The sequence below is a fragment of the Salmo trutta genome, chromosome 6 (genome assembly GCF_901001165.1).
Source record: "Salmo trutta chromosome 6, fSalTru1.1, whole genome shotgun sequence".
In the NCBI taxonomy this organism is placed as follows: Eukaryota; Metazoa; Chordata; class Actinopteri; order Salmoniformes; family Salmonidae; genus Salmo; species Salmo trutta.
This window is the reverse complement of record NC_042962.1, coordinates 7,173,077-7,199,404: the sequence shown is the minus strand read 5'-3', so window position 1 is coordinate 7,199,404 and position 26,328 is coordinate 7,173,077. Positions and strand designations below refer to the sequence as shown.

The window sequence follows — 26,328 nt, the reverse complement described above, 5'->3', positions numbered from 1 at the left end:
ATGAGATGAAAAACAAATCTCTGTAGATGAGTCAAGGTGTAGAGAGATAGAGGACTTTGGCCACTTGCACCACATACCATTTCTCCCTCTCGCTCTCTACCTCTCTTTCTCTCTCTCTCTCAACTGCACAACTGGTGTAGAAAGCTAATGTCGACGGTGAGTCAGAGATAATACTCTGGAGGAAACTGGTAAAGAAAGACGCAGGATCAGACTTCAAGACTGCTTTGGAGTTTGTGTCTCTCAGAGCAACACCATTTCGTTGTGGTGAATAGAATGAACCATAGACTGAACCATTGACAGTGAGACTGAAATATTCAGTAAACATTTAGCAGCAATAAAAGAGGGCCTTCAAAGAGAGTGAACAATTTTCAGTGGGTCCCAGAGCGATATCTAACCATAACGTGGATAGTCCATCCATATAGATGCTCTACAGACTATCAGTAACATTTCAACTATCTACTAACCCTAGCTCTAACCTTAACCCTTATCCTAACCCTAAAATGAACCCTTACCCTAACCCTAGCTCTAACCTTAACCCTTATCCTAACCCTAAAATGAACCCTTACCCTAACCCTAGCTCTAACCTTAACCCTTATCTTAACCCTAAAATGAACCCTTACCCTAACCCTAGCTCTAACCTTAACCCTTATCCTAACCCTAAAATGAACCCTTACCCTAACCCTAGCCCTTATCCCAACCCTAAAATGAACCCTTACCCTAACCCTAGCCCTTATCCCAACCCTAAAATGAACCCTTACCCTAACCCTAGCCCTTATCCCAACCCTAAAATGAACCCTTACCCTAACCCTAGCCCTTATCCCAACCCTAAAATGAACCCTTACCCTAACCCTAGCCCTTATCCCAACCCTAAAATGAACCCTTACCCTAACCCTAGCCCTTATCCCAACCCTAAAATGAACCCTTATCCTAACCCTAGCCCTTATCCTAACCCTAAAATGAACCCTTACCCTAACCCTAGCCCTTATCCCAACCCTAAAATGAACCCTTACCCTAACCCTAGCCCTTATCCCAACCCTAAAATGAACCCTTACCCTAACCCTAGCCCTTATCCTAACCCTAAAATGAACCCTTACCCTAACCCTAGCCCTTATCCCAACCCTAAAATGAACCCTTACCCTAACCCTAGCCCTTATCCCAACCCTAAAATGAACCCTTACCCTAACCCTAGCCCTTATCCCAACCCTAAAATGAACCCTTACCCTAACCCTAGCCCTTATCCCAACCCTAAAATGAACCCTTACCCTAACCCTAGCCCTTATCCTAACCCTAAAATGAACCCTTACCCTAACCCTAGCCCTTATCCTAACCCTAAAATGAACCCTTACCCTAACCCTAGCCCTTATCCCAACCCTAAAATGAACCCTTACCCTAACCCTAGCCCTTATCCCAACCCTAAAATGAACCCTTACCCTAACCCTAGCCCTTATCCTAACCCTAAAATGAACCCTTACCCTAACCCTAGCCCTTATCCTAACCCTAAAATGAACCCTTACCCTAACCCTAGCCCTTATCCCAACCCTAAAATGAACCCTTACCCTAACCCTAGCCCTTATCCCAACCCTAAAATGAACCCTTACCCTAACCCTAGCCCTTATCCTAACCCTAAAATGAACCCTTACCCTAACCCTAGCCCTTATCCTAACCCTAAAATGAACCCTTACCCTAACCCTAGCCCTTATCCTAACCCTAAAATGAACCCTTACCCTAACCCTAGCTCTAACCTTAACCCTTATCCTAACCCTAAAATGAACCCTTACCCTAACCCTAGCCCTTATCCTAACCCTAAAATGAACCCTTATCCTAACCCTAGCCCTTATCCTAACCCTAAAATGAACCCTTACCCTAACCCTAGCCCTTATCCTAACCCTAGCGCAAACCCGAAGGAGAAATCCCATACATTTCAAGGCTTTGAAACAGCGGGCTGCATTTAATGATAGAATCACGGGTTGGATTTACACAGTTGTCACATACTACCATTGGTATCTCTTCCGCTTACAACCACTGGGATGAGTGTTTCCTCTATATGCCTCTCCTCTCCTGTCTATAGGACCACCTCTCTCTCTCTCCTACTAATTAGAGGCAGGCTCCTAGGTCACTCCTAAATTGAGGGAGACCGTCTCTGTCTCGCTAGTGCGATAACTATGATATATATACGATCTATGTCAGAATTAAGAGTAAATAGCTGATCTGGTTTTCTACTCTTTAATTAAGCTAAACAGAGGCACTGATTACCAAGGACCTCCCAGGAACAGATGCAAGCCTACGAGGCAACTTACTGGAAACCCACACAGGAAATATGTTAGGTTTTTAATTATAACGCAAACATAAAAATATGTTTACAGTGTGTATAAACTGTGCATAAACCTAAGGGTTAATTAAATATATTTTATAGAAAATAGATCAATGAAATAAAAATGACGCATTCTATGGCACCTCAGAAAACACATTTGATCAAATTCAGCAAAACGTCCTTAACCATTGGAGGTCCAATCTAGAGAAATATTCAGCATTTTGCCCATGCCCTGCCAGACAATAGATCTTTGTATTTCACCATCTGTCATGGTGATGTGAGGGCCCGTCTAAGGTCTATCTGTCTAAGGCGTCCGCATGCTTCCAAGGTAAACAGTATGTGCATACCGTATATTATGAAGACATTTTTTGTTCGTTTTTTTTCGGCTGTTCGGGCACACAACATTTTTTCTGGAGGCAAGTCGAAGTTCGGAGCCACCCCTTCGTCGGTGATTGGTCAACTGCTCCGCCCATAACCGGAAGGCTCTCCAGAGGGTAGTGAGGTCTGCACAACGCATCACCGGGGGCAAACTACCTGCCCTCCAGGACACCTACACCACCTGATGTCACAGGAAGGCCAAAAAGATCATCAAGGACAACAACCACCCGAGCCACTGCCTGTTCACCCCGCTATCATCCAGAAGGCGAGGTCAGTACAGGTGCATCAAAGCTGGGACCAAGAGACTGAAAAACAGCTTCTATCTCAAGGCCATCAGACTGTTAAACAGCCATCACTAACATTGAGTGGCTGCTGCCAACATACTGACTCAACTCCAGCCACTTTAATAACTTAAAATTGGATGTAATAAATGTATCACTAGCCACTTTAAACAATGCCACTTTATATAATGTTTACATACCCTACATTACTCATCTCATATGTATATACTGTACTCTATACCATCTACTGCATCTTGCCTATGCCGTTCTATACCATCAGTCATTCATATATTTTTTTATGTACATATTCTTATTCATTCCTTTACACTTGTGTGTATAAGGTAGTTGTTGTGAAATTGTTAGGTTAGATTACTCTTTGGATATTCCTGCATTGTCAGAACTAGAAGCACAAACATTTCGCTACACTCGCATTAACATCTGCTAACCATGTGTATGTGACCAATACAATTTGATTTGATTTGAGTAGGGATTCTTCAATAAAGTATTTGTTGGCAGTCAACGAGAGATTACTTATTTTCATGGACATTTTTTAAATTGAAAAATACTGTACCAAACATCTTAGTTAAACGTAAAATTGAGCGACAGATCTCTTCGGCAAAAATGTCCAAATTAAAGACAGATTTCTTGAGTTATCTTAGATAAATTCTGACTATTTTGAGGAAGTGTATACTGGCTACGGAATCTCAAAATGTACAAACAGTACTATTGGCGCCATATTCTCGTTTTTCAAGCGAAGGTCTTTCAAGGGAGTATGCGAGCACACTCGTTGGGTTGGGGTGGCCAAGTTCAGCTAGGAGCCATCCAAACTGAAGCATGCTGACTGACACCTTAAGGCCTGTCTCTCCACAACCTGTCTGTCAGCTTCACCCTTCCTTCCTTCCTTCCTTCCTTCCTTCCTTCCTTCCTTCCTTCCTTCCTTCCGCTCTCTCACTACTCAGCAATTGTAAAGGGAAGGAAGAGAACGAGAGGAAAGGGCCTACAGGCCGGCTACGAGAGGAGAAAACAACCTCAGAACAAAACAACCCCAATAAATACAAGATAGGAAAGGCCACTCTTCAACCGTTTTCCAAAGGGACTCCTTTCCTCAGTAAGCTCCTTTAAGTTTTTCTCGTCCTGTTGAAAATCAATAGAGCCTTGAATTGTACATCATCTGTCATCTCACAGCACCCTGTGGACCCCTGCCATTGATCTAGATGAGGGATGTGACCAGTTGTCTCCTCCACTTAACGTGCGCGTACTAATCTCCCTCCATACCCCATTAGCTGAGTAGCATCTATCCCCATACTAATAAACCGAGGTATTGTACGAGCCCATCTCATATTTATATCCATCAGTAAGTTATCTTGTTCCTTCCGCTCTGATAAGCCTAGCCATTCCGTTTGTGTGTGTGTGTGTCTATATGTCTGTGTGTGTGTGTGTGTGTGTCTATATGTCTGTGTGTGTGTGTGTGTGTGTGTGTGTCTGTCTGTGTGTGTGTGTGTGTCTATATGTCTGTGTGTGTGTGTGTGTGTGTGTGTGTGTGTGTGTGTGTGTGTGTGTGTGTGTGTGTGTGTGCTAAGGATGGGTAAATTATTTCACAATTAGAATAAAATCCTTATTTTGTTTTCGGATATCTGGATTGTTGATACAGTACCGGTCAAAAGTTTTGACACACCTACTCATTCCAGGGTTTCTTTTATTTTTACTATTTTCTACATTGTAGAATAATAGTGAAGACATCAAAACTATGGAATAACACACAGTGGGGAGAACAAGTATTTGATACACTGCCGATTTAGCAGGTTTTCCTACTTACAAAGCATGTAGAGGTCTGTAATTTTTATCATAGGTACACTTCAACTGTGAGAGACAGAATCTAAAACAAAAATCCAGAAAATCACATTGTATGATTTTTAATAAGTAATTAATTTGTGATTTAAGTAATACAATGTGATTTTCTGGATTTTTGTTTTAGATTCCGTCTCTCACAGTTGAAGTGTACCTATGATAAAAATTACAGACCTCTACATGCTTTGTAAGTAGGAAAACCTGCAAAATCGGCAGTGTATCAAATACTTGTTCTCCCCACTGTATATGGAATCATGTAGTAACCAAATTTGTTTTGTTGACAAAACCAAATGTATTTTAGATTCTTCAAAGTAGTTACCCAACAACTTCTCTGCATATGTGGGAATGCCTTCAAGACTGTTGGAAAAGCATTCCAGGTAAAGCTGGTTGAGAAAATGTCAAGCGTGTGCAAAGCTGTCATCAAGGCAAAGCGTGGCTACGTTGAAGAATCCAAAATTAATTTTGATTTGATTAACACTTTTTTTGGTTACTATATGATTCTATATGTGTAATTTCATAGTTTTGATGTCTTCACTATTATTTTACAATGTAGAAAGTAGTAAAATAAAAACCCTTGAATGAGTAGGTGTGCCCAAACTTTTGACTAGTACTGTTGTCTCATCCTGACCAGTAAAAGGGGTTATTTGTCATTGTAGTTTGGTCAGGGCGTGGCAGGGGGTGTTTGTTTTGTGTGTTTCGGTGTTTATGTTCTATTTTATCTATTTCTATGTATATATCTAGTTTTCTATTTCTATATTGGGTTTTTGGATATGACCTCCAATTAGAGGCAGCTGGTTGTCATTGTCTCTAATTGGAGGACATATTTAGTTGTGTTTGTTTCACTTGTGTTTTGTGGGTGGTTGTTTTCTGTATAGCCTGGGAGCCTTATGGAACTGTTATCGTCGTTTGTTTATTTAGTTTAAGTGTTTTCTTTAAATAAATTAAGAAGATGAGCACTTTACCCGCTGCGCCTTGGTCCAATCCTTACGACGCCCATGACAACTGTATGTATACATACATACACCCTCTCTTCTCTCTTGGCCAATCAGAATGCCACAACAGCACAGTTTGTTTCTGAATTTGATCAATTGTTGATGTGTTGTGTTTTTTGAGGTGCCATAGAATGCATCCTTTTCATTTCATGATTTTATTTTCAATTAAATATTTCTAATTAACCCTTATAGATTTATGCACAGTTTATGCACACTGTAAACATATTTTACATTTTAGTTGTGCAGAACAGAGCAGAGCAGAGAACAGAGAACAGAAAGGAGCAGAGAACAGAACAGAACAGAACAGAGGAGAACAGAACAGAGAGCAGAACAGAGGAGAACAGAGGAGAGCAGAACAGAGGAGAACAGAGGAGAGCAGAACAGAGGAGAAGAGAACAGAACAGAGGAGAACAGAGGAGAAGAGAGCAGAACAGAGGAGAACAGAGGAGAGCAGAATGGAGAAGAGAGGAGAAGAGAGCAGAACAGAGGAGAAGAGAGCAGAACAGAGGAGAACAAAACAGAGGAGAAGATAGCAGAACAGAGGAGAAGATAGCAGAACAGAGGAGAACAGAGGAGAGAGCAGAACAGAGGAGAACAGAGGAGAGAGCAGAACAGAGGAGAAGATAGCAGAACAGAGGAGAAGAGAACAGAACAGAGGAGAAGAGAGCAGAACAGAGGAGAACAGAGGAGAAGAGAGCAGAACAGAGGAGAACAAAACAGAGGAGAAGATAGCAGAACAGAGGAGAAGATAGCAGAACAGAGGAGAACAGAGGAGAGAGCAGAACAGAGGAGAACAGAGGAGAGAGCAGAACAGAGGAGAACAGAGGAGAGAGCAGAACAGAGGAGAACAAAACAGAGGAGAAGATAGCAGAACAGAGGAGAAGATAGCAGAACAGAGGAGAACAAAACAGAGAGAGCAGAACAGAGGAGAAGAGAGCAGACCAGAAGAGAACAGAACAGAGCCTGGTCACGTAGAGACGTCTGCCTCAGAGGCAGCAACAGCAGTTAACAGTCAATGGATCCCTGAGCCGTGCTTCAGACGGCCCACTAGTGTATCCGTACTGTTCTTAGAAGTCATAACCAGAGGCACTTTCAGACAATTCCATGTGTGATGAACTGTGAAATGTAACAAAAGCCCTATTACCACGAGAGGGATTTGGGATGGCATTGCATTAGTGAGGGAGAAAGGAGAAACTTAGTCATGTGGAATACATCAAAAGTCCCTGTGTCATAGAACTGAGAGATTAACCAATGGGTTCGCTGGTATTATTCAGGAATCCTCTATTCCTAATGGTTAGCTGGTATTATTCAGGACTCCTCTATTCCTAATGGTTAGCTGGTATTATTCAGGACTCCTCTATTCCTAATGGTTCGCTGGTATTATTCAGGAATCCTCTATTCCTAATGGTTAGCTGGTATTATTCAGGACTCCTCTATTCCTAATGGTTAGCTGGTATTATTCAGGAATCCTCTATTCCTAATGGTTAGCTGGTATTATTCAGGACTCCTCTATTCCTAATGGTTAGCTGGTATTATTCAGGAATCCTCTATTCCTAATGGTTAGCTGGTATTATTCAGGACTCCTCTATTCCTAATGGTTAGCTGGTATTATTCACGAACCATCTATTCCTAATGGTTAGCTGGTATTATTCACGAACCATCTATTCCTAATGGTTAGCTGGTATTATTCAGGAATCCTCTATTCCTAATGGTTAGCTGGTATTATTCAGGACTCCTTTATTCCTAATGGTTAGCTGGTATTATTCAGGACTCCTTTATTCCTAAATAATTCCATTGGGAGGAAAGGGCTGAGCATATTACCTTAGAGACAGTGTGGGTTTTCAGCTATTCAATAGCAACGCGACAGATAGAACAGGGACCCAGATTGTTCACCAGGTGTATACATCTGAAGCATTTCCACTCTAGGTTAGTTGAAATATCAGTTAGCGTTATTCTTTCTAGGTTAGTAGAGAAATCATTTAGCATTATTCTTTCTAGGTTAGTTGAGATATCAGTTAGCGTTATTCTTTCTAGGTTAGTTGAGATATCATTTAGCGTTATTCTTTCTAGGTTAGTAGAGATATCATTTAGCGTTATTCTTTCTAGGTTAGTAGAGATATCAGTTAGCGTTATTCTTTCTAGGTTAGTAGAGATATCATTTAGCATTATTCTTTCTAGTAGAGATATCAGTTTGCGTTATTCTTTCTAGGTTAGTTGAGATATCAGTTAGCATTATTCTTTATAGGTTAGTAGAGATATCAGTTAGCATTATTCTTTCTAGTAGAGATATCAGTTAGTGTTATTCTTTCTAGGTTAGTAGAGATATCAGTTAGCGTTATTCTTTCTAGTAGAGATATCAGTTAGCGTTATTCTTTCTAGGTTAGTTGAGATATCAGTTAGCGTTATTCTTTCTAGGTTAGTTGAGATATCATTTAGCGTTATTCTTTCTAGGTTAGTAGAGATATCAGTTAGCGTTATTCTTTCTAGGTTAGTAGAGATATCAGTTAGCGTTATTCTTTCTAGGTTAGTAGAGATATCATTTAGCATTATTCTTTCTAGTAGAGATATCAGTTTGCGTTATTCTTTCTAGGTTAGTTGAGATATCAGTTAGCATTATTCTTTCTATGTTAGTAGAGATATCAGTTAGCATTATTCTTTCTAGTAGAGATATCAGTTAGCATTATTCTTTCTAGGTTAGTAGAGATATCAGTTTGCGTTATTCTTTCTAGTAGAGATATCAGTTAGCGTTATTCTTTCTAGGTTAGTAGAGATATCAGTTAGCATTATTCTTTCTAGGTTAGTTGAGATATTATTTAGCGTTATTCTTTCTAGGTTAGTAGAGATATGAGTTAGCGTTATTCTTTCTTGGTTAGTAGAGATATCAGTTAGCATTATTCTTTCTAGGTTAGTTGAGATATTATTTAGCGTTATTCTTTCTAGGTTAGTAGAGATATGAGTTAGCGTTATTCTTTCTTGGTTAGTAGAGATATCAGTTAGCGTTATTCTTTCTATGTTAGTAGAGATATCAGTTAGCGTTATTCTTTCTAGGTTAGTAGAGATATCATTTAGCATTATTCTTTCTAGGTTAGTAGAGATATCATTTAGCATTATTCTTTCTTTTAGAGATATCAGTTAGCGTTATTCTTTCTAGGTTAGTAGAGATATCATTTAGCATTATTCTTTCTAGTAGAGATATCAGTTTGCGTTATTCTTTCTAGGTTAGTTGAGATATCAGTTAGCATTATTCTTTCTATGTTAGTAGAGATATCAGTTATCATTATTCTTTCTAGTAGAGATATCAGTTTGCGTTATTCTTTCTAGGTTAGTTGAGATATCAGTTAGCATTATTCTTTCTATGTTAGTAGAGATATCAGTTAGCATTATTCTTTCTATGTTAGTAGAGATATCAGTTAGCATTATTCTTTCTAGTAGAGATATCAGTTAGCATTATTATTTCTAGGTTAGTAGAGATATCAGTTAGCGTTATTCTTTCTAGGTTAGTAGAGATATCATTTAGCGTTATTCTTTCTAGGTTAGTAGAGATATCATTTAGCTTTATTCTTTCTATTAGAGATATCAGTTTGCGTTATTCTTTCTAGGTTAGTTGAGATATCAGTTAGCATTATTCTTTCTATGTTAGTAGAGATATCAGTTAGCATTATTCTTTCTAGTAGAGATATCAGTTTGCGTTATTCTTTCTAGGTTAGTTGAGATATCAGTTAGCATTATTCTTTCTAGGTTAGTAGAGATATCAGTTAGCGTTATTTTTTCTAGGTTAGTAGAGATATCATTTAGCATTATTCTTTCTAGTAGAGATATCAGTTAGCGTTATTCTTTCTAGGTTAGTAGAGATATCAGTTAGCATTATTCTTTCTAGGTTAGTTGAGATATTATTTAGCGTTATTCTTTCTAGGTTAGTAGAGATATCAGTTAGCGTTATTCTTTCTAGGTTAGTAGAGAAATCAGTTAGCGTTATTCTTTCTAGGTTAGTAGAGATATCAGTTAGCATTATTCTTTCTAGTAGAGATATCAGTTAGTGTTATTCTTTCTAGGTTAGTAGAGATATCAGTTAGCGTTATTCTTTCTAGTAGAGATATCAGTTAGCGTTATTCTTTCTAGGTTAGTTGAGATATCAGTTAGCATTATTCTTCTAGGTTAGTTGAGATATCATTTAGCGTTATTCTTTCTAGGTTAGTAGAGATATCAGTTAGCATTATTCTTTCTAGGTTAGTAGAGATATCAGTTAGCATTATTCTTTCTAGTAGAGATATGAGTTAGTGTTATTCTTTCTAGGTTAGTAGAGTTATCAGTTAGCGTTATTCTTTCTAGTAGAGATATCAGTTAGCGTTATTCTTTCTAGGTTAGTAGAGATATCAGTTAGCGTTATTCTTTCTAGGTTAGTAGAGATATCAGTTAGCGTTATTCTTTCTAGGTTAGTAGAGATATCAGTTAGCGTTATTCTTTCTAGGTTAGTAGAGATATCAGTTAGCGTTATTCTTTCTAGGTTAGTAGAGATATCAGTTAGCGTTATTCTTTCTAGGTTAGTAGAGATATCATTATGCATTATTCTTCCTTTGACTGACAATTTATCTTGATCTTATTTGTGTTGCTTACAGGAAAGGGTAAACATGCTGCCTGAAGAGAATGTTCCTGCATTAATGTGTGTGTGTGTGTGTGTGTGTGTGTGTGTGTCAATAGCCCAAATACCCAAATATGTTGATGAGAGGAAGCTCAGCAACCAACACTGGGAGAGAGGGAACTGGGCCGACATTCTGACGATTTTACAAACAGAGTGGACTAAGTTTTGTAGGCTTTACCATTTAAAAAAACAAAAAACAAACAAATGCAGTGTTTAGAAAGAGTGCAAAGGGCGATTTGAGTTATTGCACACGCGCACTTCACAGAGTAGGCGTTCCCTAATGGAAATATGCAAATACAAATTAGAACGTGCCAATAGGTTCTCACTAGCTGGTGCTTGGCTCTGCCCACCTCCTTACTTGTTCTGCCCACTCAGCTTCACTAGCCTCCCATTAGAAATGACAGGCTGTGGTGTATCTTGGGTTAGTTATAAAAAATAAAAAAATCTTTGTCAAACCCTCCATGGCTGGGAATCTCTATGCTAATTCCCGGACTAATCCATCGGAAATAAATGTATTTCCAATCTGATGAAGAATTGTCATTTCAGAAATCACTGATGCTAAAGATTTTTTTTTTTTATTCTGAGACAGAAAACCAAACCTCTCCTTATCACGTGAACTAACCGTGTGTACAGTCCGGAAGCCATTATGGATATGACGTCACACTGCTTGTCTCTCCTGCTCAAATGTATCATTTGACGTTGAAAACACAAGACAGAGATAATGGAACATTTCTGCTGTTTCATTTTGTTGTACTCATCACACTGTGCATCCCAAATGGTACCCTATTCCTTACATAGTGCACTACTTTTAACCAGATCCCTATGGCACCCTATTGCCTACATAGGGCACTACTTTTAACCAGATCCTTAGGGGGCCTGGTCAAAAGTAGTGCACTATGTAAGGAACAAGGTGCCATTTGGGGCACAGTCTTTTATATCTCGTCAGAGGGCAACAATATACTGATGACAGAGAGCATCATGGGAGTGGAAAAAGAAGGAACTATCTTATCTTGTTTTGGCAGAATCCACGGTGTGGCACCCGCCCCTGTGTGTGTTTGTGTGTGATTGTGTTACATGAGGCTATATCTGCCGTTCTCCAGTTTGCTCTAGTTTATTCACTGTTTTGTCTGACCTGGAAAGACATGCAACGATGATTAATAACTTCAACCAGTATAGTAACTAATCCCCTGGACTGTTTCTCCCCTCAGCCCTGTGTCGTTGTATCACTGCTGTAGCAGCAGCAGCAACATTTCACTTAGCAGACGCTTGTATCCAAGGCCATCTACAGTACATGGGGTGCATTTGGACTATGTGTATGTACCCATTAAGTACAGTAGTCTCACACCACCATACAACGCCGACATCCCCAATGGCACCCTATCCCCTGGGACCTGGTCAAAAGTAATGCATTATTACGGGGAATATGATGTCATTTGGGACGCATATTGTCTCACACCGCCTCTCCTCCTCTGTGTAATGGAGGACCCCCGGACTACAGAGGTGCCTTGGCCACGGAGGGCTGGGCAGGCTAAGCTGCGACATGCCATTAAAACTTGATATGTGGGAAATGTCCTCCATCACCTTGATAATAGGCTTCTGTTGCACTACAGCCTGCCTGCCCAGGGCGGATGGATAAGACGCTAGTAGCTGCATGGGGAGAGTCTGGAGGAATAATTAAATGATATAAACATCTCTCGCCGTCACGCCCTCCGCCTTGTGCCTCATGCAAACTTTATAGCCGAGCTTCCCTGCACCCGCAGCTGAAAAATTAAGTGGACAGCCTACTCTGACGATCAACGTCACTGGCTGTGTTTAACCTTGCAGTATTTCTTCTGGTCAAATATTACACTCTCAATATTATTGTCCCTTCCTAATCTTAGGCAATATTTCCTGGTGTTTAGTGCAGGGTGTATTGTTGCTTTAACGTCAGATAAAACAATAAATCGTTTCCTTGTCTGTGGTTTGAGGGGGGTAATTAAATTGTTTCAAAGGAGAAACGTTCTTGACTGTGCTGATTTATGATAATGTGCGACAAACAAAATAAAACACGTTTTGTTGTGATTTGTAAGTGACTTTACTAGATGACGTTGTCATACTTGTCTGCTTGTTTCGGGGGCAATCTAGCTCATGATTCTGAATCAAACCATTACTTACAGCTACCAACTCTAACAGGGAAATGAAACACACGTTGTCGTTCAGTTTGACTTTTGATACAGAACTGGTTCAGTGAAAAGTATTTCAACAGGCGCCAATGATTTGGTTCAGACTGATAAGTCTACTTAATACTCTTCTGACGTTCAACAGTTCTATTGAAAAAGTAATTTTTCAATGCTGTTAAAATGCTAATATTTTCCAGAGTCCAGCTTCATTTAAGGATGTCAGCACATTCTGAAAAGCTTCTTTCTAAGACTTGTTTTACAATCTTTCCCCTCATGAATATAGCATGAATAAACTATTTGATTAAAATGAATGCCAATGTTTGTCTGATATCAAAATTGTAGTCCCCGGTAATCTCTTTCCTCTTCCCCTAGGGTTAGGGTTAGGTTGAGGGATAGCAGGGTGCCCTGGGGGGTAGTGGAACAGCCCTGAGGACTAGGGTTAGGTTGAGGGATAGCAGGGTGCCCTGGGGGGTAGTGGAACAGCCCTGAGGACTAGGGTTAGGTTGCGGGATAGCAGGGTGCCCTGGGGGGTAGTGGAACAGCCTCTAGGGTTAGGGTTAGGTTGCGGGATAGCAGGGTGCCCTGGGGGGTAGTGGAACAGCCCTGAGGACTAGGGTTAGGTTGAGGGATAGCAGGGTGCCCTGGGGGGTAGTGGAACAGCCCCTAGGGTTAGGTTGAGGGATAGCAGGGTGCCCTGGGGGGTAGTGGAACAGCCTCTAGGGTTAGGGTTAGGTTGAGGGATAGCAGGGTGCCCTGGGGGGTAGTGGAACAGCCCTGAGGACTAGGGTTAGGTTGAGGGATAGCAGGGTGCCCTGGGGGGTAGTGGAACAGCCCCTAGGGTTAGGATTAGGTTGAGGGATAGCAGGGTGCCCTGGGGGGTAGTGAAACAGCCCCTAGGGTTAGGGTTAGGTTGAGGGATAGCAGGGTGCCCTGGGGGGTAGTGGAACAGCCCTGAGGACTAGGGTTAGGTTGAGGGATAGCAGGGTGCCCTGGGGGGTAGTGGAACAGCCCTGAGGGCTAGGGTTAGGATGAGGGGTAGGGGTAGTGAAACACCCCTGAGGGCTAGGGTTAGGATGAGGGTTAGGGGTAGTGGAACAGCCCTGAGGGCTAGGGTTAGGATGAGGGGTAGGGGTAGTGGAACAGCCCTGAGGGCTAGGGTTAGGATGAGGGTTAGGGGTAGTGAAACAGCCCTGAGGGCTAGGGTTAGGATGAGGGGTAGGGGTAGTGGAACAGCCCTGAGGGCTAGGGTTAGGATGAGGGTTAGGGGTAGTGGAACAGCCCTGAGGGCTAGGGTTAGGATGAGGGTTAGGGGTAGTGTAACACCCCTGAGGGCTAGGGTTAGGATGAGGGTTAGGGGTAGTGTAACACCCCTGAGGGCTAGGGTTAGGATGAGGGTTAGGGGTAGTGTAACACCCCTGAGGGCTAGGGTTAGGATGAGGGTTAGGGGTAGTGGAACAGCCCTGAGGGCTAGGGTTAGGATGAGGGTTAGAGGTAGTGGAACAGCCCTGAGGGCTAGGGTTAGGGTGTAGTGGAACACCCCCTGTCTGACTGAATAGCTTAGAGAAAGGGTTACTAAGGTAACAATTGTCTTTGTCTATATAAGGCCAACAATATTTTCAGATGCAATCTCTCGGACAGAAGAGTGGCTGACTGACTAAACCAATGAATCAATGGATGAATGAAACAATGAATGAATGATCCTCCATGTAATTTACATCTCAGAGATGGATCCTCACAACGTTGTATTACATAGCTTTCCTTGCTCTGGTGTCCATCTATTGCCTAAATGACATTAGAAACAAAGGGGAAGACATACTGTTATAAAAAGAGGAGTCCATAATGAAGAACATGTTGCGTAAGTGAGATAGCCCTGTCTCTGTCTGTCACCTAGGAATACGGTTAATGACCTCTTATGAATGATGGCTGTGCCGAAGGACGTTTTAATCATCTCTGTCTTTGTTTCCTAATTTAGTTTTGATTGGCTATGAAAATGCATCGCAGCACTCCGGATTCAGGTTCCAACCATCATCAGCACTTCCTGGTTGTGAGAGAGGGAATATACACCTAGATGCGTGCACACACCCACACGTGGGGACAGACACACACACACACATGCGGGCACGTGCGCACACACACACGCACACACATTCATGCAGGAACATTCTCTTCAGGCAGCATGTATTTACCCTTTCCTGTAAGCAACAAAAATAAGATCAAGATAAATTGTCAGTCAAAGGAAGAATAACGCTAAATGATATCTCTACTAACCTAGAAAGAATAATGCTAACTGATATCTCTACTAGAAAGAATAACGCTAACTGATATCTCTACTAACCTAGAAAGAATAATGCTAACTGATATCTCTACTAACCTAGAAAGAATAACGCTAAATGATATCTCTACTAACCTAGAAAGAATAACGCTAACTGATATCTCAACTAACCTAGAAAGTGGTTGTTCATGGTTAGCCTCACTTACTAGAAGAAACAACAGACTCTGGATATCCCAGTTGGAATATTCCTGGAATTAAGAGGGAACAAGTAGGAAATCCAACTCGAATTTCTGAAAATCCTGGGAATTTACCAGACTTTTGCAACCCTAGTAAGGTGTTCAGAGCAACTCATTCCATCTGAATATTTAAAAAAAAACTGAAACCTCTCCAGAACACTCATCTCCTTCTGTTAAACCCCTCCGGAGATGTGACTGACACGCCATCTCCACTTCTGCATACTCCCTGCCCTTTTCTAGCTGTCGCAGGCAACTCATAAACTATAACTAAAGGGGACGAAGAAATGTAATATCACAGCACTGTGTTATAGTTCACCAGGCGTCAACTTATTGCTCCAGCACAGCTCACTGGATTGCTATAAGAAATAAAGCCCTCGCGAAGTAGATGATGGGACTGCTGTCTCCCTGCTAGGGATGGGCATTTGGGTGATTCCTCAAGAAACTACAGTGTATTTCGAAAGTATTCAGAACCCTTGACTTTTCCACATTTTGTTACGTTACAGCCTTATTCTAAAATGGATTAAATAGTTTTTTTGCCCTCATCAATCTACACACAATACCCCATAATGACAAAGCAAAATATAGGCATTTTTGCTAGTTTATATATATAAAAAATCTTAAATATAAAATGCACATAGGTATTCAGACCCTTTACTCCAACACTTTGTTGAAGCACCTTCGGTAGCGATTACAGCCTCGAGTCTTCTTGGATATGATGCAGCAAGCTTTGCACACCTGTATTTGGGGAGTTTCTCCCATTCTTCTCTGCCGGTCCTCTCAAGCTCTGTCAGGTTGGACGGGGAGCGTCACTGCATAGCTATTTTCAGGTCTCTCCAGAGATGTTCGATAGGGTTCAAATTTGGGGAGTTTCTCCCATTCTTCTCTGCCGATCCTCTCAAGCTCTGTCAGGTTGGATGGGGAGCGTTGCTGCACAGCTATTTTCAGGTCTCTCCAGAGATGTTCGATCGGGTTCAAGTCCGGGCTCTGGCTGGGCCACTCAAGGCCATTCAGAGACTTGTCCCGAAGCCACTCCTGCGTTGTCTTGGCTGTGTGCATAGGGTCATTGTCCTGTTGGAAAGGGAACCTTCACCCCAGTCTGAGATCCTGAGTGCTCTGGAGCAGGTTTCCCTTGATCCTGACTAGTCTCCCAGTTCATCCCACTGAAAAACATCCCCACAGCATGATGCTGCCACCACCATGCTTCACCGTAGTGATGGTGCCAGGTTTCCTCTAGACGTGACACTTGGCATTCAGACCAAAGAGTTCAATCTTGGTTTCATCAGACCAGAGAATCTTGTTTCTCTTGGTCTGAGATACATTTAGGTGCCTTTTGGCAAACTCCAATTGGGCTGTCATGTGCCTTTTCCTGAGGAGTGGCTTCCATCTGGCCACTCTACCAGAAAAGCTTGATTGGTGGAGTGCTGCAGAGATGATTGTCCTTCTGGAAGGTTCTTCCATCTCCCCAGAGGAACTCTGGAGCTCTGTCAGAGTGACCATCGGGTTCTTGGTCACCTCCCAGGCCCATCTCTCCAAATTGCTCAGTTTGGCTGGGAGACCAGCCATTTAAGAATGATGGGGGCCCCTGTGTTCTTGGAGACCTTCAATGTTGCAGTCATTTTTTGGTACCCTTCCCCAGATCTATGCCTCAACAAAATCCTGTCTCGGAGCTCTACAGACAATTTCTTCGTTCAAAGTTGCAGAGTGGGATCTCTGCAATTTTTTATAAAAATTAGGGCCCATTTTATTTGGGCTATCCTCGACTAAAAAAATCTTGGTTGACCGAAAGTCATCTGTTCTTTCGACCAATCGATTGGTGAAAAAGTTTAAACGTGTATTTTTCCATATATAAACCACACCCTACTGTATGTGTTTTTAATAAAATCAACTATATGCATTGAGCTTGTCTAATGCTTTAAGCTTACTGTTGAAATAAGACGCAGATTCCTGAAGAGGGAGCCAGATATCCAGAGACTGCTATTCTCCTCCCACTCCTGCTAGCATTCACAGATTTAGCCATTTCTCTCCTGATGTTGCAGGTAATAGGTTACACCAGGAGTCGACAACCTTTCTCATGTGGAATGACCATTTATCTTACCATTTCTACCAATCTGGATGCCAGTTATGGTTTTGATATGCACATTTTCGTGGAACAGTTTCATTTAATTTATAATAAAGTCATCATATCTCAAAATCATTGGCATGTGATTAATCGAAATTCTATCCAAATCTAATAGAAAATGATAAACCTAAAAAGTAACTTCTATTGCCAAATATGCAAAACAAAATAGCCTACATAAAGCCAACAAATAAATACAATGCAGCCTGCAGGTAGGAAATATTCTGATAAAAATAAATATCCTATAAATTACATTGGCTACGCATGGCCTGTCTGCAACAAACGTGAAACATTGTATCGACCAATAACGTCATTAGTGGTGGTGCGTTAAACCAATCAGAAAAACTATCAGATCCCCAACTGAGCACATTTACATGCCTACATTTGCACGCAGGCCAGGTAGCCTTTAGGCCTACTTCTATGCGTGCGCGGACTTACTCAACATTGACAGGAACACTCCAAACAAAATACAATGACTAAATTGACAATACTCGTCAACGAAATTAAATAAACTAAAACTTGTTTCTCACAAGTGTAGCATAGGTTGTGCCCCTAGCAAACAATGTGTCCATTCCAATAACGAGAACGGTAAGACTGGAATAATAATATTGAATGTATTAACAGAAATTACCATAACCAAAGTAACAAACATTGTAGATTAGAAATGATAGGAATTAACGGTAAATGTACTACTGGTGATATATACATGTAATGGTGAATTGATAGACACTAACAATCAAACGCAAACAATTCACACAAATAAGTTATGAAACAATGAATGAGCACAAATTGGCGGGAGAGAGCGCATTCTGGAGAGAGAAGTTGCATTGTTCATATGGGCGCATGGTCCATCCGTAATCTGCATTGGCCGTGCAGTATTTACGGTGGTATGGTCTCAGCAGAAGTCAGGGCATTCATACTTCTTGCACTTAAGGGAGCAGTGCAGAGCTGTTGTGAAAGAAGTGAGTTTGTGTTTATACAGGATGTACCGCCCCCACCTACCATCAACTAATCATGTCAATGTGTAGCTATACAGAGCCCTTCGCATTGTTCAAACATGTGGGAGGCACAATGGCGATGCGGAACGGGGCTCGATTTGGCCTCTGGAGGCTCCGCAATTGCTTCACAGACATATGGATACTCCCACCACATTTTCGGATCAAGCATGAATTGGCTTTTAGTCTAGGCCTCCGCAATGGATTAATTCACTGAGATGGGTGCAAATATATATATATATATAGAGTACCAGTCAAAAGTTTGGACACACCTACTCATTCCAGGGCGTTGTCTTTATTTTAACTTTTTTCTACATTTTAGAATAATAGTGAAGACATCAAAACTATGAAATAACACATATGGAATCATGTAGTAACCAAAAAAATTGTTAAACAAATCAAAATATATTTTATATTTGAAATTCTTCAAAGTAGTATCATGACGTTGCCCTGTTGGTGAGGTGTATGACCCCCATAAATACCTTTCCCACTTTTCTCTCTTTACTCTACAGAATGGGCTCTTGCAAAAGCCCTTTGTTAACATAGAGAGAGTATGGTAACATCAAAAGGTTGGGAATGGAACAATCTTTATGTAATCCAACCAGTTGAAAGTGTCCGTTGGTACTTAAAGAGTATGATTTCAGATCAGTTGTTGTCTGGGACATTATATCTGATGATAGGACGACATAAACTGTATCTTGGAAAGTCTACACAATCAGATTCACATGGAATTGTTGTGCAATTTAAATGTTTAAAAATGAACCAACCCCTTTTCTACATTTCTATAAGAGACCCCGGGACCCAATTCACGGCGAACTAAGCCAACCTGAGTGTGAGCTCTGGTTGCATGACTACAACCTAACGAAATTAACATTGTGTTCCCGATGACGTGAGGACTGATGTCCGTACATTTAAAAGGGAGATTTTCAACGTGGAGGTGACGATTGCCACGCTGGAAGGATGAATTTCGACAATACCAACCAGAATATAGCATGAGGTTATATTATGGCAACTTGGTATGAACTTTGAACTCTTATTCACTAAAGAAGTGATACATCCTAGAGGTCGAGTTATCAGCAGCAGCTGTAAACGTGCGTGGCCTAGGAAAGGACGGATAATCTCTTCAGAACGAAAGGGTACTACAACGTATTCGTTCTACCACAAGACGACAGAATACAACGTATCCGCCCAGAAATATTCTTCAAAGGACAAGGGAGATCACTGCTGGGCAACCCAACCTTCCATCTTCAACCAATCTATCAAAGCGCAGCTCAGAGTAAATATATTTCGTTAATTTTCCTTTTTCGAATGGGCGGTTATTTAGAATGCATAAGAATCTATATTTACAATGGCATATAGCTTCATAAGGTCTGATAGAGACCCAATCATTTTGTTCCTCAGTCTTCCCGCGCTTTCATTCAAACCCAACCCCCTTTCTTTGTGCAACCAGCCGTCATACCGGTTTCGTCTTCTAGGGACATTTTATTTTATTACATAATTAGTAATCAATGTATGATCCATCCTGTGTATATATAATTATGTGTGATTACTTAGTAAATAAATAAATAAACCACATTTTATATTGCTGATTCATCTTGTTAGCCAGGGTTCGTGAAGATAACCAAGAATTTTCCGACGTTCAGATGAGACTGAATAAGGTGACGATTAATAATTGACTGCTATTGATATAAAAGATTACCAGGTCTTTAAGAGTTTATTCGGAAGGCAACAGCTCTATAAACATTCTTCCGTGGTGCCCCGACTTCCTAGTTAATTACATTTACATGATTAGTTTAATCAGGTAATATTAATGACAGAGAATAGATTTTATAAAATAGCATGCCATTTAATTTAATCCATAGTAAAAGACACAACAGTAGCCATCCTTTGCATTGATGACAGCTTTGCACACTCTACCCTCAGCTCTCTCTCACCCTTTTATCTCTCTCTCTCTCCCCCCTCTCCCCCTCTCTTTCTCTGTATCTGCAGACCATGATGTGATTTCTGATATCTCCGTTATCACGCAGGAAGCAGATATGTAGGCCCTGGAACCAAAGGCCTAGACCCCTGCTCCTGCCTGCTGGATACGAGCCCAAATCAATTAACAGCGATTGAATTCTCAGATAGCCTGACGCTAAATGGTAATGGCCTGAATACACAGTGATCATACTCATAATGAAAACTGCTATTGGCATAATAAGCAGTGTATCGGCATTCACAGTTGCAGCTATTTCACCGGTAATCGCTCAAACATTGATTTACATTGACCCTACCAATTAAAGAATGAATGGCCCCTGTAGAGAGATGATTCATATTCTGATAAGGCTGTAGCGAATATCCTTGTTGACGTGTGCCTGGTAGGCCAGAGGCTATAAGTGTAGAACCAGCTAATGAGTGATATGAGCTTGTTAAATTGAAAGACTCCAGTCATATAAAGATCATTGGACTGTTACAAGAAGCACGCAGGCTAATAATGATTAACTTGGTTTCAAAAAGTCCCAGGAATAGAATGATATTATTGAATCACTGGTTATGAAATTAAGCAGGGTGATTGCCATAGAATAGCACACACACACACACGCACAGAGTAATAGTCCTCTGTCCAAGTCTGGACCAATACGGATTACATACTGGGTGTCAAATTGAATCAATCTGGGTGATCAATACCTCAAAGGACAGTGGAAAATGACCCAATTTTGACGCTGACCCCAAGCTGAAAGAGCCCAGACATTTTAAAAGCAACCTTGGGAGTCTGTCATGGAGTCAGCGTTTTCAAAAGTGCCTCTGTCTGGCTGAATAATGTATCCTATGAATAAAACACATTAGTTACAAAACATATTGAATAATTCACTTTTCAAAGCCTCTGCATACAAGATATTAGCTCTTCACTCATTGGGTCTCTCTCTCTCTCTCTCTCTCTCTCTCTCTCTCAAAAGATCTTGACATTTTAAACAGTGCTGTTCAGATAGGATCTTTGATGGGTTGGTACACACACACATACACACACCAAAATGGATCCGCACGCCAGTGTGTTGCTGAACGTGGCCTGCTAGCTGTGATTTTCAAAGCTAAAGAGCCCAAATGAGGAGGCCCTTCACTAATGAAAAACTTTACCCTATACAACCCTTTTACAATAGACAGACACACCAATTTAGTCCTCAAAGCAACATGCTAACTTTCAAGGGGTGTTCTCTTGCTGCTAATATTCCAATGCTAATGACACTGCGTTTTATTCCACCAAGACTCTCTCAATCAGTGCCTCTGCTGTAGAGACAGACAGAAAATGAAATGAAATAAAATAAATCTGCATCCCAATAAACACCCAACACCAAGACGACACTTTCAACAGAGAAAATTAATTTTGAAAATTGTACATTGACATGCTTTCATTTCAGGTGTATCTCATCACATGTCAAGGCATCGTTGCCAAGTGGTTAGAAACTCCAGTGAGGTGAACCTAAATGCATTGTGGCCCCTGAGAGATCTACATGCAAGATACAATGTTTCTCTCTTAAGGGGAGATTAAATGGAAATTCATCACATACTGTATATTTCCATTACTGAGAGGTTGTGAGACCAGCAGAATACATATGGGATTCAGAATTCATTACACATTTGCATGTGTAAAAAGGCCACTTCACGTGTGTGTGTGTGTGTGTGTGTGTGTGTGCTATCCTAACTTTCAGTCATATCTCCCTTACTTCCTTCGTACTGCATCCACTGGTGAGCTCTACATAACTACATTTGGGGAAAGGAAGGGACCTGTCTATGGAAGAGAAGCAGAGCTTACCAGGGCGCAGTATGTCTCAGGTGGGTCTCCACAGGTGATGTTGGGTGGGTCCACCGTAACCTTCAGGTACTTGGTCATGTCCATGGCCTCGGGTTGGCAGGCCATATAATCCCAGGTGAGGCCTTCGTCCGTGTACACCTGAGACTTACACACGTCGTAGTGTCCCCAGGCAGCAGGGTAGTGCTGCATGGTCTGGCACACACTGGCCCACAGCGCCTGCAGTGTCAACAACAGAGGGAAACGCATGGCTGCTTCCTCTCAGACACGCTAGGTCTCTAGAAAAGGGCTGTTTCTTTCTCAATGAGGAATCACTGTCTTTCCTCTCTCCCGAAACAGAGACAGAGAGACAGAGGAAAAGGGCTTTGGAGTTTATGAAATAATCCAACCTTTACAGAGAGAGGAGCCAAGGAACTGTGGCAGCATGCCAGCCTGCTGTTAACAGCTTGATGAGTGGGAGGGCAAGGGGGAGGGGGAGGGGGGGCACCACTTGTTTTGGTCTGGAGTCCTCTCCCAACTCCTGTCCTGGTCTCTGCCGTCTATCTCTCCGGCCGGGTGGGAACAGGGGGGGTGGGGTCACGGCACGCTGAGGTACGGGGCTACTGGGCCTTCCAGCAGAGAAGAGGATGGAGGGGGGAGAGAGGTGACAAGCCCCTGGAGGAGGCAGCCTTTTGATACGCTGATGGAGAGATGAGTGACAGGCCGCTCAGTTTTGTTTGCTGTCAATCATGTTTCTGTTCCGCCCGGCAACGCCACCCAGGCTCTGTAGGGAGCGAGGAAAGAGGAGAAAATTAGAGGGTGAATGCCAGGCGGGAGGATAGAGTTGGGAAAGGAAAGAGAGTGTTTGTGTGTGTGTGTGTGTGTGTGTGTGTGTGTGTGTGTGTGTGTGTGTGTGTGTGTGTGTGTGTGTGTGAGTGTGTGTGTGTGTGTGTGTGTGTGTGTGTGTGTGTGTGTGAGAGAGTGTGTGTGTGTGTGAGAGTGTGTGTGTGTGTGTGTGTGTGTGTGTGTAGATGGATAGAGTTTGACATCAGCAGGCGCTGAGTGATCCTTGAGGTGGGGGTGCCAGGTTGGGCATAGTGTATGTGTGCATTACAGAGAGAGATTGGATAACCAAGGCCTGGGCCATCAAGGTGAATTGGATCCTGATGCCTTTCATACTAAGCCCACACCTCACTTTGGCTATCACTTTTCATGGGTTTCTGTTCTACACCCCTCTCCCCAGGAGGACCAAGAGTACCAGCAGCTAAGTCTTAAATTCATCTTCTTCAACCTGTGTATAGGCCTCTCTCTCTAACATTGAGATGGGTTAAAAACACTGCCTAGCCTGAACAGGCCTCAGATGCCAGGAAATAGGAAATGCCATCAGCTTAAAAAATATATATTTATTAATAAAAATACATTTTTTTATTTGCTCACAACTTATTGCAAAGGAATACAGTCATTTCTTGTAAAAGTACAACATTTTGTCATGTTTTATTTGAATAAACATTGCCATTCTTCAATCATTTGAGTCAGATGACGGTACCTGTCTAACCTACGGAGTACTTCTACTCATACAGGCAGCAATAAAAACACATCTATTTTCATGAATGTAAAAAATAGAATTCTGTTATATTTAAATCCATCATATCAATCACAATGACCATTATCCACAGCTATGGGTGGGGATCTTAATTATATCCACCACTCTGAATGAGATGAGAAAGTGAGAGAGAGATGGGGATAGAGAGAGAGAGAGATGGGGATAGAGAGAGATAGATGGGATGGAGAGAGCGATAGGGATGGAGAGAGAGAGAGGGGGGGATGGAGAGAGAGAGGGATGGAGAGAGAGGGATGGAGAGAGAGGGATGGAGAGAGAGGGATGGAGAGAGAGAGGGATGGAGAGAGAGGGATGGAGAGAGAGAGAAGGAGAGGGAGAGAAGGGGAGGGAGAAAGAGAGAGAGGGAAGAGGGTGAGATGGAGAGAGGGGGGGAAGAGGGAAGGGGGTAAGAGAGAGAGGGAAGAGGGTGAGATGGAGAGAGGGGGGGAAGAGGGAAGGGGGTAAGAGAGAGAGGGAAGAGGGTGAGATGGAGAGGGGGGGAGGAAGAGGGAAGGGGGTAAGAGAGAAAGACCTTCACTGTTAAAGAATAAGAATGCCAATGGAAGAGACATGGGCAGGTAAAACGGAGGAGACATGGGCAGGTAAAACGGAGATATGGGATAGGGGACAGAGATACCCAGGCTAGATAAGGGGAGAGGGGACAGAGATACCCAGGCTAGAAAAGGGGAGAGGGGTCAGAGATACTCAGGCTAGATAAGGGGAGAGGGGACAGAGATACCCAGGCTAGATAAGGGGAGAGGGGACAGAGATACCCAGGCTAGATAGGGGAGAGGGGACAGAGACACCCAGGCAAGAGAGGGGACAGAGACACCCAGGCTAGATAAGGGGAGAGGGGACAGAGATACCCAGGTTTGATAGGGGAGAGGGGACAGAGACACACAGGCTAGAGAGGGAACAGAGACACCCAGGCTAGATAAGGGGAGAGGGGACAGAGATACCCAGGCTAGATAGGGGAGAGCTGACAGAGATACCCAGGCTAGATAAGGGGAGAGGGGACAGAGATACCCAGGCTAGATAAGGGGAGAGGGGACAGAGATACCCAGGCTAGATAAGGGGAGAGGAGACAGAGATACCCAGGCTAGATAAGGGGAGAGGGGACAGAGATACCCAGGCTAGATAAGGGGAGAGGGGACAGAGATACCCAGGCTAGATAAGGGGAGAGGGGACAGAGATACCCAGGCTAGATAGGGGAGAGGGGACAGAGATACCCAGGCTAGATAAGGGGAGAGGGGACAGAGATACCCAGGCTAGATAAGGGAAGAGGGGACAGAGATACCCAGGCTAGATAAGGGAAGAGGGGACAGAGATACCCAGGCTAGATAAGGGGAGAGCTGACAGAGATACCCAGGCTAGATAAGGGGAGAGGGGACAGAGATACCCAGGCTAGATAAGGGGAGAGGGGACAGAGATACCCAGGCTAGATAGGGGAGAGGGGACAGAGACACCCAGGCTAGATAAGGGGATAGGGGACAGAGATACCCAGGCTAGATAAGGGGAGAGGGGACATAGATACCCAGGCTAGATAAGGGGATAGGGGACATAGATACCCAGGCTAGATAAGGGGATAGGGGACAGAGATACCCAGGCTAGATAAGGGGAGAGGGGACAGAGATACCCAGGCTAGATAAGGGGATAGGAGACATAGATACCCAGGCTAGATAAGGGGATAGGGGACATAGATACCCAGGCTAGATAAGGGGATAGGGGACATAGATACCCAGGCTAGATAAGGGGAGAGGGGACATAGATACCCAGGCTAGATAAGGGGATAGGGGACATAGATACCCAGGCTAGATAAGGGGATAGGGGACATAGATACCCAGGCTAGATAAGGGGATAGGGGACAGAGATACCCAGGCTAGATAAGGGGAGAGGGGACAGAGATACCCAGGCTAGATAAGGGGATAGGAGACATAGATACCCAGGCTAGATAAGGGGATAGGGGACATAGATACCCAGGCTAGATAAGGGGATAGGGGACATAGATACCCAGGCTAGATAAGGGGATAGGGGACATAGATACCCAGGCTAGATAAGGGGATAGGGGACATAGATACCCAGGCTAGATAAGGGGAGAGGGGACAGAGATACCCAGGCTAGATAAGGGGATAGGGGACATAGATACCCAGGCTAGATAAGGGGAGAGGGGACAGAGATACCAGGCTAGATAACGGGATAGGGGACAGAGATTCCCTGGCTAAATAATAGATAAGGGGAGAGGGGACAGAGATACCCAGGCTAGATAATAGACAGGGGAGAGGGGACAGAGATAGATAAGGGGTCATTATCACTCTTTACAATTCAGACAATGGTCCTTCCTCTCATTATTCCCAACTTAAAACCCAGTGTCACCGGCAGAGAAGAGGAGCGTACTGTGCATTTTAATTGAGATCTGGGCTATTTGGGGCAGGTAGTTGGCTTCTTCCTCCCATCGATCAAGGATAATATGGGACACTCCAGTATCCCTGCACATTGAAAATGTGGTACTGAAATAGACCCTGTATATAGCTACTGACCCTGGAACAGACCCTGTATATAACTACTGACCCTGGAACAGACCCTGTATATAACTACTGACCCTGGAACAGACCCTGTATATAACTACTGACCCTGGAACAGACCCTGTATATAGCTACTGACCCTGGAACAGACCCTGTATATAGCTACTGACCCTGTATATAGCTACTGACCCTGGAACAGACCCTGTATATAGC

General features: G+C 42.7%; 1 protein-coding gene across 5 annotated transcripts in view; it reads right to left on the bottom strand.

Annotated features, from left to right (window-relative positions):
- Window positions 1–26,328, bottom strand: part of LOC115195355 (netrin-G1-like) — a 209,789-nt gene that overhangs the window by 168,894 nt on the left and 14,567 nt on the right. For all 5 annotated transcript variants that reach the window (XM_029755139.1, XM_029755138.1, XM_029755140.1 and 2 more), the window contains exon 2: window positions 22,018–22,777. In XM_029755139.1, the coding sequence (XP_029610999.1) occupies window positions 22,018–22,263 (246 nt within the window). In that variant the 5' untranslated portion in view covers window positions 22,264–22,777. The remainder of the gene's footprint in view (window positions 1–22,017; window positions 22,778–26,328) is intronic.